This window comes from Ylistrum balloti, unplaced genomic scaffold (genome assembly GCF_031769215.1).
Source record: "Ylistrum balloti isolate Yb309-2 unplaced genomic scaffold, AGI_CSIRO_Ybal_v1 Utg369754, whole genome shotgun sequence".
Lineage (NCBI taxonomy): Eukaryota > Metazoa > Mollusca > Bivalvia > Pectinida > Pectinidae > Ylistrum > Ylistrum balloti.
Window position 1 is genome coordinate 455306 of NW_026781956.1, and position 23462 is coordinate 478767.

Here is a 23462-nt window from a genome sequence, read left to right on the forward strand (position 1 = left end):
ACCATCACTACTGTACACCAAACCATCACTACTGTACACCAAACCATCACCATTGTATACCAAACCATCACTACTGTACACAAAACCATCACTACTGTACACCAAACCTTCACTACTGTACACCAAACCATCACCATTGTACACCAAACCATCACCACTGTACAACAAACCATCACTACTGTACACCAACCCATCACCACTGTACAACAAACCATCACTACTGTACAACAAACTATCACTACTGTACACCAAACCATCACCACTGTACAACAAACCATCACTACTGTACAACAAACCATCACTACTGTACACCAAATCTTCACCACTGTACACCAAACCATCACTACTGTACAACAAACCATCACTACTGTACACCAAACCATCACTACTGTACACCAAACCATCACCACTGTACACCAAATCTCCACCATTGTACACCAAACCATCACTACTGTACACCAAATCTTCACCACTGTACACCAAACCATCACTACTGTACAACAAACCATCACTACTGTACACCAAACCATCACTACTGTACACCAAATCTTCACCACTGTACACCAAACCATCACTACTGTACACCAAACCATCACCACTGTACACCAAATCTCCACCATTGTACACCAAACCATCACTACTGTACACCAAACCATCACTACTGTACACCAAATCTCCACCATTGTACACCAAACCATCACTGCTGTACACCAAATCTTCACCACTGTACACCAAACCATCACTACTGTATACCAAACCATCATTACTGTATACCAAACCATCACCACTGTACACCAAACCATCACTACTGTACACCAAACCATCACCACTGTACACCAAACCATCACTACTGTACACCAAACCATCACTACTGTACACCAAACCATCACTACTGTACAACAAACCATCACTACTGTACACCAAACCATCACCACTGTACACCAAATCTTCACCACTGTACACCAAACCATCACTACTGTATACCAAACCATCATTACTGTACACCAAATCTTCACCACTGTACACAAAACCATCACTACTGTACACCAAACCTTCACCACTGTACACCAAACCATCACCACTGTACATCAAATCTTCACCACTGTACACCAAACCATCACTACTGTACACCAAACCACCACCACTGTACACCAAACCATCACATTGTACAACTAATCATCACCACTGTACACCAAATCTTCACCACTGTACACCAAACCATCACTAAAACCATCACTACTGTACACCAAACAATCACTACTGTACACCAAATCTTCACCACTGTACACCAAATCTTCACCATTGTACAGCAAACCATCATCATTATACACAAAACCATCACTACTGTACACCAAACCATCATTACTGTACACCAAACCATCACTGCTGTACACCAAACCATCACTGCTGTACACCAAACCATCACTACTGTACACCAAACCATCACCACTGTACACCAAACCATCACTACGGTACACCAAACCATCATCATTGTACACCAAACCATCACTGCTGTACAACAAACCATCACTGCTGTACACCAAACCATCACTGCTGTACACCAAACCATCATTACTGTACACCAAACCATCACCACTGTACACCAAACCATCACTACGGTACACCAAACCATCACTACTGTACACCAAACCATCACTGCTGTACACCAAATCTTCACCACTGTACACCAAATCTTCACCATTGTACACCAAACCATCACTACTGTACACAAAACCATCACTACTGTACACCAAACCATCACTACTGTACACCAAACCATCACTGCTGTACACCAAACCATCACTGCTGTACACCAAACCATCACATTGTACAACTAATCATCACCACTGTACACCAAACCATCACTACTGTACACCAAACCATCACTGCTGTACACCAAACCATCACTGCTGTACACCAAATCTTCACCATTGTACAACTAATCATCACCACTGTACAACAAACCATTAGATGTTAATCAGACCTCACTGATTAGCATCATACTCATCAGGATAATTTGTAGTACTTAACAAGGAACACAAACATGAGGCTTGGGCAGTCTTGCTATGTGACTTACAGAGGCTTCTTTCCTACTATCAGCATCCTCTTTTAAAGTTAGACAACAGGTTCAGATAAAGTGCAAATATCAAAAGTCAACAGAATTCCCTTAGAAATTATTGTGCATTTGTGACAGTTGTGACAATTTGAATGTGTATATTATTAATAAGTCCACATATTCATAATCAGATCTGAATAAGAAACTGATGAACACCACACAGGAAGAGTATAAATATTAACCAGGCTGAACAGAGGCCAGGAAGAGTATAAATTTAACCAGACTGAACAGAGGCCAGGAAGAGTATAAATATTAACCAGGCTGAACAGAGGCCAGGAAGAGTATAAATTTAACCAGACTGAACAGAGGCCAGGAAGAGTATAAATATTAACCAGGCTGAACAGAGGCCAGGAAGGGCATCAATATTAACCAGGCTGAACAGAGGCCAGGAAGAGTATAAATTTAACCAGACTGAACATAGGCCAGGAAGGGCATCAATATTAACCAGACTGAACAGAGGCCAGGAAGAGGATGAACATTAACCAGACTAAACCAGAGGCCAGGAAGGGCATTAATATTAACCAGACTGAACAGAGGCCAGCAGAGGGATGAACATTAAACAGACTGAACAGAGGCCAGCAGAAAGATGAACATTACCAGACTGAACAGAAGCCAGCAGAAAGATGAACATTACCAGACCGATGAACAATACCAGACCAAACAGAGGCCAGCAGAAGGATGAACATTACCAGAGTGGACAAAGGCCAACAGAAGGATGAACATTACCAGAGTGGACAAAGGCAAGGAAGAGGGTGTACATGACCAGATTGGAATGTGAATGAATTCAGAAAGAACAGCCAAACGACTAAGTGGACAAAGAAGAAAAGACAGAGGAAAAAAATGAACAAAAACAGACTGAAGGGGAGGAAAATAAACAAACAACATATTGAGGAGAAGAAAGGTCAACAAGAACAGATAAAGTTTGTGAATAAGAACAGAAGGCACTAGATAAAGGAGAGGATTTTTGGAAATTGTATATCAAGAGGATTTCATCAATTGAAACATTAAGGAGCAAAATCACTAAAGAATTAAATTGATGTAATTAGATTTACCACTTACACTACGTATCAGTGAATAATATGGAACAACATAGAGTTAAGTTTGTTACTATCAGGGACAGAATAAAATCTGAGCCATCAATGATACCTTTACAATAATGGTTTGCTGGGTAAATATCACAGGACTTGTAAAGTAATCATGGTATCTAGACATGTAATCATCTACTGTCACAGTTTTATACGAGAGTGAAATATGAAGTATGAGGAGGAAGCACGCCAGCCAGCACTACGCTGTATCACAAGGAATCCAATTTATATAATGGCAGATAGAAATCAAACTTAAGCAGATTCTTCATGCATTGATGCATTACATCAAGTGAGCATTAATAATATTTTACAGGTAGTAGATGTGTCACTATTTATACAGTTAGTGGTATTGTGATGCTATTTATACACTTAGTGGTATTGTGATGCTACTCATACAGGTAGTGATGATTGTGATGCTATTCATACAGGTAGTGGTAATTGTGATCCTACTCATACAGGTAGTGGTGATTGTGATGCTATTCATACAGGTAGTGGTGATTGTGATGCTATTCATACAGGTAGTGGTGATTGTGATGCTATTCATACAGGTAGTGGTGATTGTGATGTACTGATACAGGTAGTGGTGATTGTGATGTACAGATAGTGGTGATTGTGATGCTATTCATACAGGTAGTGGTGATTGTGATGTACTGATACAGGTAGTGGTGATTGTGATGTACAGATAGTGGTGATTGTGATGCTATTCATACAGGTAGTGGTGATTGTGATGCTATTCATACAGGTAGTGGTGATTGTGATCCTACTCATACAGGTAGTGGTGATTGTGATGTACAGATAGTGGTGATTGTGATGTACAGATAGTGGTGAATGTGATGCTATTCATACAGGTAGTGGTAGTGGTGAGTGGTGATTGTGATACAGGTAGTGGTGATTGTGATGTTACTCATACAGGTAGTGGTGATTGTGATGTTACTCATACAGGTAGTGGTGATTGTGATGCTATTCATACAGGTAGTGGTGATTGTGATGCTATTCATACAGGTAGTGGTGATTGTGATGTACAGATAGTGGTGATTGTGATGCTTTTCATACAGGTAGTGGTGATTGTGATCCTACTCATACAGGTAGTGGTGATTGTGATGTTACTCATACAGGTAGTGGTGATTGTGATGCTATTCATACAGGTAGTGGTGATTGTGGTATTGATGATTGTGATGCTACTCATACAGGTAGTGGTGATTGTGATGCTATTCATACAGGTAGTGGTGATTGTGATGCTATTCATACAGGTAGTGGTGATTGTGATGTTACTCATACAGGTAGTGGTGATTGTGATGCTATTCATACAGGTAGTGGTGATTGTGATGCTACTCATACAGGTAGTGGTGATTGTGATGCTATTCATACAGGTAGTGGTGATTGTGATGCTACTCATACAGGTATTGATGATGATTGATACATGCTATTCATACAGGTAGTGGTGATTGTGATGCTTCTCATACAGGTATTGATGATTGATGCTACTCATACAGGTAGTGGTGATTGTGATGCTATCATACAGGTATAGATATGCTACTCATGATTGTAGTACAGGTAGTGGTGATTGTGTGGTGATTGTGATGCTATTCATACAGGTAGTGCTGATTGTGATGCTATTCATACAGGTAGTGGTGATTGTGGTGCTATTCATACAGGTAGTGGTGATTGTGATGCTATTCATACAGGTAGTGGTGATTGTGATACAGGTAGTGGTCATACAGGTAGTGGTGATTGTGATGCTATTCATACAGGTAGTGGTGATTGTGATGCTATTCATACAGGTAGTGGTGATTGTGATGTACAGGTAGTGGTGATTGTGATGTTACTCATACAGGTAGTGGTGATTGTGATGTTACTCATACAGGTAGTGGTGATTGTGATGCTATTCATACAGGTAGTGGTGATTGTGCTATTCATACAGGTAGTGGTGATTGTGATGTACAGGTAGTGGTGATTGTATTCATACAGGTAGTGGTGATTGATGCTATTCATACAGGTAGTGGTGATTGTGATGCTATTCATACAGGTAGTGGTGATTGTGATGCTACTCATACAGGTAGTGGTGATTGTGATGCTATTCATACAGGTAGTGGTGATTGTGATGCTATTCATACAGGTAGTGGTGATTGTGATGTACAGGTAGTGGTGATTGTGATGTTACTCATACAGGTAGTGGTGATTGTGATGCTATTCATACAGGTAGTGGTGATTGTGATGCTATTCATACAGGTAGTGGTGATTGTGATGCTATTCATACCGGTAGTGGTGATTGTGATGCTATTCATACAGATAGTGGTGATTGTGATGTACAGGTAGTGGTGATTGTGATGCTATTCATACAGGTAGTGGTGATTGTGATGCTATTCAGGTAGTGGTGATTGTGGTGTACAGGTAGTGGTGATTGTGATGCTATTCATACAGGTAGTGGTGATTGTGATGCTATTCATACAGGTAGTGGTGATTGTGATGCTATTCATACAGATAGTGGTGATTGTGATGCTACTCATACAGGTAGTGGTGATTGTGATGCTATTCATACAGGTAGTGGTGATTGTGATGTACTGATACAGGTAGTGGTGATTGTGATGTACAGATAGTGGTGATTGTGATGCTACTCATACAGGTAGTGGTGATTGATATGCTATTCATACAGGTAGTGGTGATTGTGATGCTATTCATACAGGTATTGATGATTGATATGCTATTCATACAGGTAGTGGTGATTGTGATGCTTCTCATACAGGTATTGATGATTGATATGCTACTCATACAGGTAGTGGTGATTGTGATGTTATTCATACAGGTATTGATGATTGATATGCTATTCATACAGGTAGTGGTGATTGTGATGCTTCTCATACAGGTATTAATGATTGATATGCTACTCATACAGGTAGTGGTGATTGTGATGCTATTCATACAGGTATTGATGATTGATATGCTATTCATACAGGTAGTGGTGATTGTGATGCTTCTCATACAGGTAGTGGTGATTGTGATGCTACTCATACAGGTAGTGGTGATTGTGGTGGTGATTGTGATGATTCATACAGGTAGTGGTGATTGTGATGCTACTCATACAGGTAGTGGTGATTGTGATGCTTCTCATACAGGTATTGATGATTGATATGCTATTCATACAGGTAGTGGTGATTGTGATGCTATTCATACAGGTATTGATGATTGATATGCTATTCATACAGGTAGTGGTGATTGTGATGCTTCTCATACAGGTATTGATGATTGATATGCTACTCATACAGGTAGTGGTGATTGTGATGCTACTCATACAGGTATTAATGATTGATATGCTACTCATACAGGTAGTGGTGATTGTGATGCTATTCATACAGGTAGTGGTGATTGTGATGCTTCTCATACAGGTATTGATGATTGATATGCTACTCATACAGGTAGTGGTGATTGTGATGCTACTCATACAGGTATTAATGATTGATATGCTACTCATACAGGTAGTGGTGATTGTGATGCTATTCATACAGGTATTGATGATTGATATGCTATTCATACAGGTAGTGGTGATTGTGATGCTTCTCATACAGGTATTGATGATTGATATGCTATTCATACAGGTAGTGGTGATTGTGATATTATTCATACAGGTAGTGGTGATTGTGATGCTATTCATACAGGTAGTGGTGATTGTGGTGTACAGGTAGTGGTGATTGTGATGCTATTCATACAGGTAGTGGTGATTGTGATGCTATTCATACAGATAGTGGTGATTGTGATGTACAGGTAGTGGTGATTGTGATGCTATTCATACAGGTAGTGCTGATTGTGATGCTATTCATACAGGTAGTGGTGATTGTGGTGTACAGGTAGTGGTGATTGTGATGCTATTCATACAGGTAGTGGTGATTGTGATGCTATTCATACAGGTAGTGGTGATTGTGATGCTATTCATACAGGTAGTGGTTATTGTGATGTACAGGTAGTGGTGATTGTGATGCTATTCATACAGGTAGTGCTGATTGTGATGCTATTCATACAGGTAGTGGTGATTGTGATGCTATTCATACAGGTAGTGGTTATGTGATGCTACTCATACAGGTAGTGGTTATTGTGATGTACAGGTAGTGGTGATTGTGATGCTATTCATACAGGTAGTGCTGATTGTGATGCTATCCATACAGGTAGTGGTGATTGTGGTGTACAGGTAGTGGTGATTGTGATGCTATTCATACAGGTAGTGGTGATTGTGATGCTATTCATACAGATAGTGGTGATTGTGATATTATTCATACAGGTAGTGGTGATTGTGATGCTATTCATACAGGTAGTGGTGATTGTGGTGTACAGGTAGTGGTGATTGTGATGCTATTCATACAGGTAGTGGTGATTGTGATGCTATTCATACAGATAGTGGTGATTGTGATGTACAGGTAGTGGTGATTGTGATGCTATTCATACAGGTAGTGCTGATTGTGATGCTATTCATACAGGTAGTGGTGATTGTGGTGTACAGGTAGTGGTGATTGTGATGCTATTCATACAGGTAGTGGTGATTGTGATGCTATTCATACAGGTAGTGGTGATTGTGATGCTATTCATACAGGTAGTGGTTATTGTGATGTACAGGTAGTGGTGATTGTGATGCTATTCATACAGGTAGTGCTGATTGTGATGCTATTCATACAGGTAGTGGTGATTGTGATGCTATTCATACAGGTAGTGGTTATGTGATGCTACTCATACAGGTAGTGGTTATTGTGATGTACAGGTAGTGGTGATTGTGATGCTATTCATACAGGTAGTGCTGATTGTGATGCTATTCATACAGGTAGTGGTGATTGTGATGCTATTCATACAGGTAGTGGTGATTGTGATGCTATTCATACAGGTAGTGGTAATTGCTCATACAGGTAGTGGTGATTGTGATGCTATTCATACAGGTAGAGGTAATTGCTCATACAGGTAGTGGTGATTGTGATGCTATTCATACAGGTAGTGGTTGATGTAATGCTACTCAAAATGAAGCTCTTTCCATATTTGAGCAGGAACTTCATTTTGAAATAAAGGCAAATGGTAATAATTTCAATTCAATACCAAAAGAAATAATGAAAACCTCTATATAAAACAAAGAAAAAGAATTAGAAATGCTATTTATCATTCAATGAACTGGTAAAGAATATCCACTTGTTATTCTGACTCTACTAACCAGGATATATAAAATGTCACCAACATCTGATATTTAGTAAATGCACAAAATAAAGACTAAAAGTATCTTTTTTCAGAAAACGGGGAGAGAAACCAGTGCCTTGGTTCTTCACTGTGGTGTATCAGAATGGAGTCACATATTCATACTTGCACCTAATGTCCCACACTTCAAATAAAGCCAGAAGCCTACAGATTCAGTTTCAAATGATACACAATAAGTTCAGTAACAAGGTACAGCAACAATACCTATCTTCACTATATTTCTTATTCACGGACCACTTCGAAACTGACTTTCTGATATATCAACATTTTTCCATTTGGCCACACTCAAGACAGAACTTGATGCTTTCAAAGTAATTACTGAGGTTAGTGATACAGTAGTCAATTTCTTAGACACTACCATCTTCATAGAAATGGTTACTCAATAAATGACATCAAGTTTACCAGAATAACAACATTAATTGATGATGTCAACGATTGGTTAAGAACAGAACTGTTTGTACCCACAAGAAGATACCTTATTAAACAACAAAATTATTGCGATTGCCCTGACAAAGTCCTCCCTCTAGCATAACCAGTTGTTACATCCATAGTTTAGATGTAAATAAAGCACCGTGAACACAGTATGTCAGGTTGTGTTGTGATTGCACGTCCTCGTTCAAGTATCTATAGTGAATCACTATACATGTGTAGTAAAATAACTCAAGCTTGATTCACTACCAGTAGGATTGTTTTTTAATCAAAACAGTTTACAATTTGGGTAGAGTTACATTATGTAAAAATTAGTATCACAGGACTGTATTTAAGTGTGGAGGACATATCTCTTGGGGGAGTATTACGTTCAAACAAATCCTTGGTGGTTGTCAAATCTTAAAAGTCAGCAAAAATTTGTCTAAAATTAAAGGAACTCAGTCTTGTTTGTCACAAGTATTTTAATGGTAAGTGAGTCAGTGATGTTGAATTTCTATCAGAGGTTTGGTAAGTTTACAGTGAGTAGTAAACAGCAGTTATTAACAACAGATAGCACAATTAGAAATAATTATCTTCTGGTGTCACTACTTAACATGACTCTTTAAATTGGATCCTTCTAGCCTGCTATAGTCTGTGTCACAGTATTGATGACATCCCACGAAGACATGTTTCAGTTATTGCATTCTAGCAACTAATACAAATGTAGTGTCTAGCTGTTTAATGCTATGAACATTCTTTGTTGTTTATATCTAAGACAGCAAATACTTTCTTGGCATTCGTTATTATACAATATTTTAATAGCACAGGAGTTTTTTTCACCCCCAAACAGGATCAGCAAAAATAAAGATAACGGCTCACTGAATCAACTATGAATATCTACCATTTGTGTTACACTATATATAAGAAATCAACAGTATTCTAAGATCAACTATTCTAATTTTGTACAATACAGATTAGCCAAAAATTTCAACCATCACACTAACAAAACGTTGAATCATGAATATCGTTAAAAGATTTGAAATGTCAAACATACTGGCTTTATTGCAGTTTTAATGACAGAATAACAAATTAAGTAATATGAATTCTAGTGTAATGTAAATGAATTAAGATAGGACACATATAAAATAGTATATATGTTTTTAAATGGGAGATCTTCCTTTCAAAGTCAACCATTAATTACAATACATATTTAAAGCTACGTGCATTTAATTTTGAGCTGTCTTTAATTCAAAATTGAATGATATCCCAAGATATGCAAGCATTATTTTGATAACATATCAAGCACATGTGGACTTTACCATTTTTCCAGTGTTGAAGCAAAATTGCATTGATGAAATTTTCAGTCACACAGCTTGGCCTCATTTATGAAATCATTTTATCTTTGTCAGTATTTTCATTAACTGTTGCATAAACATAAATGGATATCAAATGCTGACTAAATATTTGCTCATTCTTTTTCGAATTGTTGAAATATGTACCATTTTTCCATTTCTACAAATAATGACACAAAATTATCATATCTGGCCAAATTTGATGGTTGATAGTTTTTGTAAATGATGTATCATTGGTAACTCTTGAATCTTAGATAAAATATTAGGTTTTAAGAAGAGAAATATAAACTCATACTGTTACTAAGATTAAGTACAAATATTTTCTACATGAAAGAAAAAGAAACAGAAAACATACCAAAAGCCAATATCGTCAAATTAAAATGACTTTTTCATGATTTTCATAGCAAAATGCTTTTTCAATGCATTGTCTCTAATAGAATATTTTGGCTAATCTGTTCTGTATTTTAGTTGGTGTTGCAATACTGTTAATTTCATTCATCATTGTTTAACACAAAGGGAAGACGTTATACTTCAAAAATAATTAAATTTGAATTGTCTTGATCTTGTAAATGATCAAAAACATATTTACCTGAAATTTTGTAATTGGTGACTTTTTGCCTGTTATGATACTGAAGGCCACCATTCCATAAGTCAAAAGATGAATTCTGTTAACTAATTTGAGGCTAGGGCTACATTTTCAGTAACATGACTGGACTGTACTGGTATTCTTCCAACATGAAAATTGTGAAACATAACGCTAACAAGCCTCTGGCAGGTTATATATATAGAGACAAAACAGCTGTACAAATAACCGTTAATGGTGAAGGACTTTACCATGTAGGACAGCGCAAACTACAATCAGATCAATAAAAAATGATGTATGCCTACGACACATGCAATCTGAATTTACAAATGTCAAAACAGGCTAATTGTTTCCATAAATATACTAAACATTAATTATAATGGGACAATGAGAACTTGGTGTCCCCAATCAACAGATTCTGTACGAGTGATCAATCACTGCAGTCACAGAAAGGCTTCAGGCATGCTATTCTGATTCAGCCCGAAATAACTTTTATAACAAACAATTTCTATTTCAACCTTTTCTACGCTGTAACAACAAAATTGGATTTTAAAACCTAAGAGATGGAATAAAGCACCATAAAACAGACTATGAATACAGGTCAATTACTCTTCTTGACAGAGGGACTTCGATCCTCCAATAGAAACATGCTAAATCACTTCCATAGTCCCTTTTTATACATTTCTACCCACTGTAACGGTCATGTGTTTGTGATGATGTATAGTCTATGTAATGGCATTAGGCAAGACCAGATCCAGGTATTGAAAATTCCTGTGAATTTCCCTCGTGATCTTGAAACTGGGATTTAATAGATTTCTTTGCCAGCATGCAAGGGACCAAATATCAAGCTTTAGGTTAAATGGTTCTGTGGATGTTTTTTAACAGAAGCAAAGCCATTACATAAATGAACCCTGACATTTCAATGTCACTGGTAAAGCTTTATCTAACACTAGGTACACCTGACTTATTGCTTGTCTGTTGATCTGATGACAAGAGAGGAGAAGGAAAACCTATAACTAATGTATGAGAGGGACCTCATTCCTCTCTATGGGTTGGCTGAGGTACACTACATCCTTCTTACATAATGACAGAAAGTGTGAAGAGCTAACTGCTGTACTTCTAGTGAAGCTAAGAGTAGGTTCCGTTGTCCCTTGCTTGGATACCTCCAGGTAATCTGGGCGATTGAAGAGTAGTAAGGACCTAAAGGGTAAGAGATAATTGCAACAAGCTCAGGATTCTGAAATTGTTATCTTATTTTTCGTCTACCGGTTTCGCCTGTAACATATCCTTCAGGTCCTGAAGAAGCCCATATGTTATGGGCGAAACCGGTAGATGAAGAATAATTAATAACAATTTCAGAATCCTGAGCTTGATGCCATTGCCTCTTACCCCTTAGCTTCTTACATGATTTCACATCTGTTGCACTGTAATTTACAAATGTCCAGAATGGTGGGAGATTGGAATGTTAATACCTACCCCTGGAATATCATGTTACCTACCTTTTCACCCCTACCCCTGGAATATCGTTACCTACCTTTTCCCCCCTACCCCTGGAATATTGTTACCTACCTTTTCCCCCCTACCCCTTGGGTATCATGTTACCTACCTTTTCCCCCCTACCCCTGGAATATTGTTACCTACCTTTTCCCCCCTACCCCTTGGTTATCATGTTACGTACCTTTTTCCCCCTACCCCTTGGGTATCATGTTACCTACCTTTTTCCCCTGTCCCTGTGGTATCTTGTTGATGAGCTCTATCAGGACATTGATAGTTGGGTGGTTACATTTGTGTTTCAAGTCATCCACCAATTCAGCATCATACTTTTTCTTGTATGCTCTCTTAATTGTGGGCATGTCAATCTGAAACAGAACATCCATGTTAACACCTAGTCTTAATGGCAGGCAAGTCAATCTGAAAATGATCATCCATGTTAAGACCTAGTCTTAATTGTGGGCATGTCAATCTGAAACAGAACATCCATGTTAACACCTAGTCTTAATGGCAGGCAAGTCAATCTGAAACAGAACATCCATGTTAAGACCTAGTCTTAATTGCAGGCATGTCAATCTGAAACAGAACATCCATGTTAAGACCTAGTCTTAATTGTGGGCATGTCAATTTGAAACAGATCACCCATGTTAACACCTAGTCTTAATGGCAGGCATGTCAATTTGAAACAGATCATCCATGTTTACCATTAGTCTTTAAATCAGTTAGATGAATTATTCTGAAGGGTGCATCAATGTGACTAATGAATAAAATTGCTGCCCATTACTATAACTCCTGAAACAAAGTCTACATTATAAGGAGTAAAAGTATAGCAGTTAAGTAATTTACCTGATGGCCTGACCTTGACATGAATAAGTCTTTTCATGACATAGGATCTAAGTATTTTTTGACATGAAACAAATGCTCTAGATGACAGTATATAAGGGGCTTATAACATCTGAGCCTCCATCAGATTTCATTATTTCTGTATCCCGACCAAGACCAATGTGACCTAATTTTTTTCACTTCAACATACATATCTTGATCTGTCGGCTAGTACATAATACAGAGCATAATTCACAAAAGGTGAACAAATCTGATAACTGTCTTAAAATTCTCACAACAGAATATCAGCATCCATATTTGTGGAAAATGACATTTACAATTATCATAACTCTGAAACATTGATTTTTTTATTGAAGGAATTAAAATAAACACATTAACTCATTATAGATTGTCAGAGCACATTGGCAAGGAAGAATTCTACAGTCAGGATCACTGCAAAAAGCATTGATCTAAAACTGTTAAGCTTGTATTGATTTTTTACAAAGCACCAACTCTGAAGTGTATCATTTGTGAATAATATTGGCACAATTGTAACAAATACTCAGCATCAAATCTTCTGTAACACATTCTGTAACACTGCAACAACTGGTGCTTCACGTATACCAATGTACAGGAATATGTCATCATGGGTTAGCAATACTCTACAGCAATTCTGGTATAGCTAAGTTTGGTGGACAGAAAGATCAAGTTCATACAATCACATTTAAGATAAAATTTCATTCCAAATCAAAACTTATGGATTTATCCTGCATTAAATTGGTGACAACATGCTTTCTATAATAATTGTGAACCTGACATGCATTGTAACATTATTGTATAAAATTATACCTCTAACACATAATCAGTTAACCAACACCAGTCACCGCTGCCGATCTCCAAAGCAGGATATTCAATACTTCTCCCACACACCAATACAAGTCAGTTTACTGATTGATATTCAACACAAGAAAATCATTCATTTTCCTTTTGTTTCAGAAATCCCTTAGCAAATCTGGATGTAAAATTTAAAACTAAGCATACAACATTCTCCTGACAAATGTGATAGAAGCATGCAATAATGTAATTACAAGAACTTGTTCTGAGATCGACATGTACAGCAATCACTTACAGTCTGTGAGCACAATGATATGAAATTACAGCAAAAGAGGCCGAGGGCAACATGTACAGACTTACTGAACCATTCTATAGCATGACCATGTGAAAGTGACAAGTACAGTAGTTAGGGAATCTGTCCACAGAATGACCATCCACTAGTGGCTAGTGACATTTACAGCATTTGGTCAGGGAGTCTGTCTACAGAATGACCACCTGAGGGTAACATGTACAGCACTTGGTCAGGGAGTCTGTTTACAGAATGACCACCTGAGGGTGACATGTACAGCACTTGGTCAGGGAGTCTGTTTACAGAATGACCACCTGAGGGTGACATGTACAGCACTTAGTCAGGGAGTCTGTCTACAGAATGACCACCTGAGGGTGACATGTACAGCACTTGGTCAGGGATTCTGTCTATAGAATGACCACCTGTCTACAGTATGACTGTTTGTTGTCAAGAACCCACATTAAGCATTGTCAAAAAGCAGCACTTTTCTGTCATCAAAAAACATCAAGAATACTGCAGTTCTAAGATGACAAGAAACAAGTACATATTGTAAGTTGTACCCAGTAATCAGGGATCTACAGTACTCAGTTGTCAGGTAATCTGTACTCAAAATTAAGGGAACAACAGTACTCAGTAATAAGGGATCTCCAGTACTCATCATCAGTCATCAGGTAAGTTGTATCCAGTAATCAGGGATCTACAGTACTCAGTTGTCAGGTAAGTTGTACCCAGTAATCAGGGATCTACAGTACTCAGTTGTCAGGTAAGTTGTACCCAGTAATCAGGGATCTACAGTACTCAGTTGTCAGGTAAGTTGTACCCAGTAATCAGGGATCTACAGTACTCAGTTGTCAGGTAAGTTGTATCCAGTAATAAGGGATCTACAGTACTCAGTTGTCAGGTAAGTTGTATCCAGTAATAAGGGATCTACAGTACTCAGTTGTCAGGTAAGTTGTACCCAGTAATCAGGGATCTACAGTACTCAGTTGTCAGGTAATCTGTACTCAAAATTAAGGGAACAACAGTACTCAGTAATAAGGGATCTCCAGTACTCATCATCAGTCATCAGGTAAGTTGTATCCAGTAATCAGGGATCTACAGTACTCAGTTGTCAGGTAAGTTGTACCCAGTAATCAGGGATCTACAGTACTCAGTTGTCAGGTAAGTTGTACCCAGTAATCAGGGATCTACAGTACTCAGTTGTCAGGTAAGTTGTACCCAGTAATCAGGGTACAGTACTCAGTTGTACCCAGTAATCAGGGATCTACAGTACTCAGTTGTCAGGTAAGTTGTACCCAGTAATCAGGGATCTACAGTACTCAGTTGTCAGGTAAGTTGTACCCAGTAATCAGGGATCTACAGTACTCAGTTGTCAGGTAAGTTGTACCCAGTAATCAGGGATCTACAGTACTCAGTTGTCAGGTAAGTTGTACCCAGTAATCAGGGATCTACAGTACTCAGTTGTCAGGTAAGTTGTATCCAGTAATCAGGGATCTACAGTACTCAGTTGTCAGGTAAGTTGTACCCAGTAATCAGGGATCTACAGTACTCAGTTGTCAGGTAAGTTGTATCCAGTAATAAGGGATCTCCAGTACTCATCATCAGTCATCAGGTAAGTTGTATCCAGTAATCAGGGATCTACAGTACTCAGTTGTCAGGTAAGTTGTACCCAGTAATCAGGGATCTACAGTACTCAGTTGTCAGGTAAGTTGTACCCAGTAATCAGGGATCTCCAGTACTCATCATCAGTCATCAGGTAAGTTGTATCCAGTAATAAGGGATCTACAGTACTCAGTTGTCAGGTAAGTTGTACCCAGTAATCAGGGATCTACAGTACTCAGTTGTCAGGTAAGTTGTACCCAGTAATCAGGGATCTACAGTACTCAGTTGTCAGGTAAGTTGTATCCAGTAATAAGGGATCTACAGTACTCAGTTGTCAGGTAATCTGTACTCAATAATAAGTGATTAACAGTACTCAGTAATAAGGAATCTATAGTGACACATTATAATGAAAACAACATCATTTGGTTGTTAGAGATCCAGGTAACCAATTGACACATGCAGTGATGGAAATCAAGCCTCCGGTGGAAAGGAACATGCATTCAATTTAAGTTAGTAGGTAAAAGACAATTATTAATTCCATTTGACAAGCGATCAAGGTACAAAATACCGGTAACCCAGGAAACCAACACACAGAAAATTTCATCAATATTCAAAAAAAAAAAAAAAAAATGAAATAAATCCATGCAAAATTCACAAAAATTCTTGATGAAATTAATATACTTACTTTCCTATCACAGAGTTTTGTTTCCTTTTAAATGAAATAAAATAGATGATTTGGGGAAAAACTGATGACCTCATCCAATCATGTTTAAATATTGTATTTCAAACATTAAATAGTTATCAAGAATGTGAAACCAAAGGTCCATTCCAGAAGGCATATGAGTTTTAATGATAAAAAGAGAAAAAACTAGTTATTATGAATTGGAGCTAAGCAAACATGCAGAGCATTTTTTCATAGTTGAATACCTAAGTGTAGTAAACGAAATACCATGAAAAGTCTATTAAAGGTCAGGAGATTTTTTTTTAAGTTGTGGGCTTTAAAAAATATATTTTCAAAGCATTCATCTTGTTAATGGTGGTAAGGAGATTCTACAGAATTGCATGTCAGATGTCTGACACTTGACCACTGGCAGATAAAACAGACATTTCTCTGTTTGATGTACCAATAATCTGACATACACTGTCATTTCTCCGTTTGATATACTGACATACACTGTCATTTCTCCGTTTGATATACTGATAATGTGACATACACTGTCATTTCTCTGTTTGATGTACTGATAATGTGACATACACTGTCATTTCTCCGTTTGACATACTGATAATCTGACATACACTGTCATTTCTCCGTTTGATATACTGACATACACTGTCATTTCTCCGTTTGATATACTGATAATGTGACATACACTGTCATTTCTCTGTTTGATGTACTGATAATGTGACATACACTGTCATTTCTCCGTTTGACATACTGATAATCTGACATACACTGTCATTTCTCCGTTTGATGTACTGATAATCTGACATACACTGTCATTTCTCCGTTTGACATACTGATAATCTGACATACACTGTCATTTCTCTGTTTGATATACTGACATACACTGTCATTTCTCTGTTTGATATACTGATAATGTGACATACACTGTCATTTCTCTGTTTGATATACTGACATACACTGTCATTTCTCTGTTTGATGTACTGATAATGTGACATACACTGTCATTTCTCCGTTTGATGTACTGATAATCTGACATACACTGTCATTTCTCTGTTTGATATACTGACATACACTGTCATTTCTCTGTTTGATATACTGATAATGTGACATACACTGTCATTTCTCTGTTTGATGTACCAATAATCTGACATACACTGTCATTTCTCCGTTTGATATACTGATAATCTGACATACACTGTCAGGAGATTTTTTTTTAATTCTCTGTTTGATATACTGATAATCTGACATACACTGTCATTTCTCCGTTTGATATACTGATAATCTGACATACACTGTCATTTCTCCGTTTGATATACTGATAATCTGACATACACTGTCATTTCTCCGTTTGATATACTGATAATCTGACATACACTGTCATTTCTCCATTTGATGTACTGATATACTGACATACACTGTCATTTCTCCGTTTGATATACTGATAATCTGACATACACTGTCATTTCTCCGTTTGATATACTGATAATCTGACATACACTGTCATTTCTCCGTTTGATGTACTGATATACTGACATACACTGTCATTTCTCTGTTTGATGTACTGATAATGTGACATACACTGTCATTTCTCCGTTTGATGTACTGATAATCTGACATACACTGTCATTTCTCTGTTTGATGTACTGACATACACTGTCATTTCTCTGTTTGATGTACTGATAATGTGACATACACTGTCATTTCTCTGTTTGATGTACTGATAATCTGACATACACTGTCATTTCTCTGTTTGATGTACTGATAATGTGACATACACTGTCATTTCTCTGTTTGATGTACTGATAATGTGACATACACTGTCATTTCTCCGTTTGATATACTGATAATCTGACATACACTGTCATTTCTCCATTTGATGTACTGATATACTGACATACACTGTCATTTCTCCATTTGATGTACTGATATACTGACATACACTGTCATTTCTCCGTTTGATATACTGATAATCTGACATACACTGTCATTTCTCCATTTGATGTACTGATATACTGACATACACTGTCATTTCTCTGTTTGATATACTGATAATCTGACATACACTGTCATTTCTCTGCTTGATATACTGATGATGATATAAACTAAGTCATGACATAATATATTGTACAAGATATTAAGAAAATCTGTGAAACCCTTCAAACATGAAAAATTAACACACAAGAAAATTCTCTACTTTCTCCCCACATTGAAATCAATACCTGCATAGCTATAGAGTTCCGTATGAGCTGTCATCTTGAATGGTGTTTAATCCTACCAAATTTTCCATGATATTGCATTTAGTCTATACAAAGGTTAATGTAGGCCTTCTGTATTCATGAAATATGTAACTTAATGCTTCCTGAGATATGGTTCCTATAATGTTGTAATCCCTTCCAAGGTATCTATCAGTCCTCATGTTCCCTACCAAGGTATCTACTATCTATCAGTCAATATGTTCCTTACCAAGGTATCTATCTTTCCTAATGTTCCCTACCAAGGTATCTACTATCTATCAGTCAATATGTTCCTTACCAAGGTATCTATCTGTCCTCATGTTCCCTACCAAGGTGTCTATCAGTCCTAATGTTCCCTACCAAGGTATCTACTATCTATCAGTCAATATGTTCCTTACCAAGATATCTATCAGTCCTCATGATCCCTACCAAGGTATTTATCAGTCCTCATGATCCCTACCAAGATATCTATCAGTCCTCATGTTCCCTACCAAGGTATCTATCAGTCCTCATGATCCCTACCAAGATATCTATCTGTCCTCATGATCCCTACCAAGGTATCTATCAGTCCTAATGTTCCTTACCAAGGTATCTATCTGTCCTCATGTTCCCTACCAAGGTATCTATCAGTCCTCATGATCCCTACCAAGGTATTTATCAGTCCTCATGATCCCTACCAAGATATCTCTCTGTCCTCATGTTCCCAACAAAGGTATCTGTCTATCCTAATGTTTCCTACAAAGGCTTCTGATGGTCCATTAGATACGTTTGAATCTTTAACCCAGGAAATTGTTAAAATAGATATCTGTAGTGGAGAGGAATCATATGGAGCCAATACAGAAATCAATATTGCCAACAGTTCCAGTGGTCTGTTCTCATCCTTGATAACTGATCTGGTCTATCAGTGTTTATCTCCCAAACATGACTACAGTTTTGTGAAAAATGCTCTCATAGATATCATAAAATTGTACAGTTTCATCACAAGCAACCAGACGTCACAAAAATCTAAAATTTTCATAAAATCAACTATGTAACTTTAGATAATTTTTTTTTTACTTCTCAATTTGAATTGTATTTTCAGAGGTTAATCAAATTGATCAGTGGGAGGAAATGTTCTGTGCATGGAGCTTGAACTTTATCTTGAGCTACATAATGTAAATCGTCTTTGAAATTTTGAAGTAGATTTTGTTTTAAACATTCTCTTCTTCTTGTGGCGTACTAAGGGAACCTTAAGAAGTGTTTATCACAGAGTGAAATGTATTACGTCACTACTAAACTGCTCTAATCATGCTGGGAAGCTGAGAGTTTGATACAGAGAGAAAAGCCCTCAGGCATAAATTAAGCCATATAAAGCTTAAAGATTTCATATTTCCAAACCAAACTGTTCAAAAACAATTCATCACAATAACAATATACCACTGAACTTAATTCCTAACAATAAACATTTCTTTATTGGAGGCCATATTTCATGTATTTGTTACACTTAATAATTGCTTCCTTTGGCACAATATAGAAAAATACTTAGTGTTCTATATCATAACCCAAGACCATACAGTGAATATATATTCATTGTATTTCACGCTTATAAAGTGGGTAGGACGTCAAGGAATGATTAAAGGACAAAGGATACAATTTTCTTATGATTTCATATTTTCGCTAATATGATGCCTTGGTTACTATGGTAACCTATATGATAAGCCACCCAATAAATGAGTGTTCTGATATACATATTTTGTGGGTGATAACAAGGCTGACATTACTGACCATTGACCAGTCGATAGTTAGCCACTAAAATGCTAGTATCCATAGCTACAGGTCAGTCAAAACACAAGTTTAATTCTATATTCTCAAACAAAAAATAGATTTTTATTAATCACTATATCAGTCAAATTGATTCTTGTTACATGAAGATAAAAAGAGGTAAAAAGCTGACAAAAAAATGTGATTGTAAATGACCTCACAGGTCATTCAAATGTTGACAGAGTGATAGAGCTAATTTGACAGCCTGATAATAGGTAAGGTGGTATACCAGAACATGTGCAAGTACTGTACCTGCTTTGCTTTTTAAACAGCTCAAAAACACATTTGTTTTCATGCTACAAAATCATATCCTGCGTCCTTTAACTGACTGCATGTGACAGAGGTATGGAAGATCATTATCACTGTAACTATATATATACCACTAACATCAAAGCACTACTGTTGTCTTCAGTTTGACAACAACAGCTTAATGTCTGTACAATATACAACTATAGAAATGAATATTTCTTTCTGACTCGTAGCTATTGAGTTGTAATTGCAAACTACCAATGAAGGCTGTACCATGTGACCAATACTTGATGGTTCTTCATTTCATTTACAGTCACAGATACCAGTATTTTTACATAAGACTGCACTACCACACACTAAACATTAGAAGTAACACAATTTGTAGTTTGTTCATCGCTTTGAGTTTGCATTAAACTAGTTTATTTCACAGTGAGATTCTGGGTGACACTGCAACCAATCATAATAATCTATTTGAAGAAAATTTTCATCGTACCGTTACAAGTGTAAAGACCCTTTTTGAAACTGTTCAGATAAATAAAATTCTAGGTTATCTGAAAGATGTTGTTGTATGTTACAGGATATGACTTAGTGTTTTAATCTCCTGTAATAATATAACCATTTAAGATTTTTAGCATTTGTCTTTTACCATTTAGTTCGTTTGATGTTATTTCCTTTTGGATAACTGTCTTTCAGCAGTTGATGGCCCTAATGACTTTTTAGGTGTTGATGGGCCGTTAAGAATGTAATAATAATTACGATAATAATAATTTTAAGAAAGGTCATCACACAGAGATCTACTCTATATCAAACCACTGAATACTGGAGTTGTACAATGTCTTTGTCACTAGCAAGCTATCCCTATAAAGATTATCACTGTGAACACTTAAGTCTATCAAATTAACCAAATAGCACAAGGCTTGTAAATACACACTGGACTCCATATGAAATTGGAATTACATATGTATGCTAGTGAAATAAATAGAACTCATGTATGGACATCTGCAATGCATCTGGTTTAAATTGTGGTTAAAATGGTGCTTGTGGGAGGAAACCTAATCAGATGTAAAGCTATAATGGAGACAGGCTGATGTTGAGTCATTCTGTAGGGAATATCTGCGGGGGAGGCAGATACTTATATACAATATTGTCACATCACTTCTCATTTATTGTTGATGATATAGCTACACACAAAATGGAAGTGTGGGGACAAATGGCTAGAAATGGCTTTCAGTGCATAACCACATGATATCGATTTGGCCCATGCTAAAGAAAAAAACAAATTATTTCTGGAACTTTGTTGATAAATACCTTGACTCTGACAAATACAACTCTATTACAGAAATTACAACTGTATCGTGTCTAACAGTAGTTACATGTGTACAGAGAATCAGATAATTCACTGTCACAAACAGGTACCCAAGGGATTGGCAAACAAAGTCATTAGATATTCTTTATTTCTTTCCTATATATAAATGCCAATACATCTAGTTAAAAGGGTAGATAATTGAAACAGCTGTGAAGCTTGTGGCACTTGTCGATAAACATGGAATACTCTCAGCAAAAGATTGACTATGTCTTTATAAAATGGGGCCCTTGAATTCTGTGAACTTTTGGTTACAGTACTTTTGAATGTTTTTTTTTAAAGACTTTTGCTGAAACAAGAAGTGTTAATGAAACACTTACAATGCCCCTGGTTACAACAAACTTATTAAGAGGGATAAATCTGCTTTCATCCTTTATTCAGTTGGTGAAGCCTACACCTACATTTTTAATGAAACAAACCAATCATTAACATCAACCAAAAAGTGCCATTCTTTGGTCTGTTAGATTTCTAAAGAGAGCCTTGCCCTATGTTATACCTCACCTCAGATCGAGCCACCAGCATGTTGACAAAGTCCTGGTCCTTGGCAGACATGTTCTTGAAAATTTTATCAGCAAAATAAGTGTCAGCTCCTCTTACACAATTCACTGTAATGGAAAGAAATCAAAAGTGCCTTCAAATCACCATCTAGTCTACTCACAATGTGTCTCAAATAATTACGTAACCCCACATGGTATACTCAGCTCACAATGCTGCTCTTAACAGCACTTCTTCCCATGTCATTTAACTGGGTCTGTATCAATAAATAATGATCTAAACATTTTAACACATGGGAATGGTTTATGTCTTAAAGGCAATTAAAGCTTAAAGATAAACGTATCATGTTTCCTATCTAAAGCACAAGAAAAGACACAGAGACCAACAAACAAAACAAACATGTCTATTAACTACATTCTCGTATAAAATAGCATGTTACATTGTGATGCAAAATACACTAAAGTCTCATTTAACTTCATTTGTATGTCAGCATCAAGGGAAAAATTCCATGGTAAGGAAGAACTACATGATTATAGCAGGAAAGTGGTCTCCAGTATTAAATCCACGGGGAAATCTACAACTATTGCATGTTGGACATTTGTATTAGGATTTTACAATGTCACAGCATTTAGACGTGTATTAAGCATTCAAGCTCATCAGTCCTCATCTGTACTGCCAGTCAATTGAGTTACTGCTATGATGAGGGATGAAAACAGTCCCACATTTATGTACCAAAATCCACTTTAACTTGACCAGTATTGTTGGTTTGGATTCCTTGAATCTGGTACGTGTTGTATAGATAGCTAGTGGTTTATCTTATAACAGTAAGGT

The 23462-nt window shown here is 37.0% G+C and overlaps 1 protein-coding gene across 1 annotated transcript in view; it reads right to left on the bottom strand.

Moving 5' to 3' along the window:
* Window positions 1-23462, bottom strand: part of LOC132543360 (uncharacterized) — an 81249-nt gene that overhangs the window by 11318 nt on the left and 46469 nt on the right. Inside the window, exons 18-19 of the mRNA XM_060206852.1 lie at window positions 22638-22741; window positions 12483-12626 (exon numbers count right to left, since the gene is read on the bottom strand). Coding sequence (XP_060062835.1) covers window positions 12483-12626; window positions 22638-22741 — 248 coding nt within the window. The remainder of the gene's footprint in view (window positions 1-12482; window positions 12627-22637; window positions 22742-23462) is intronic.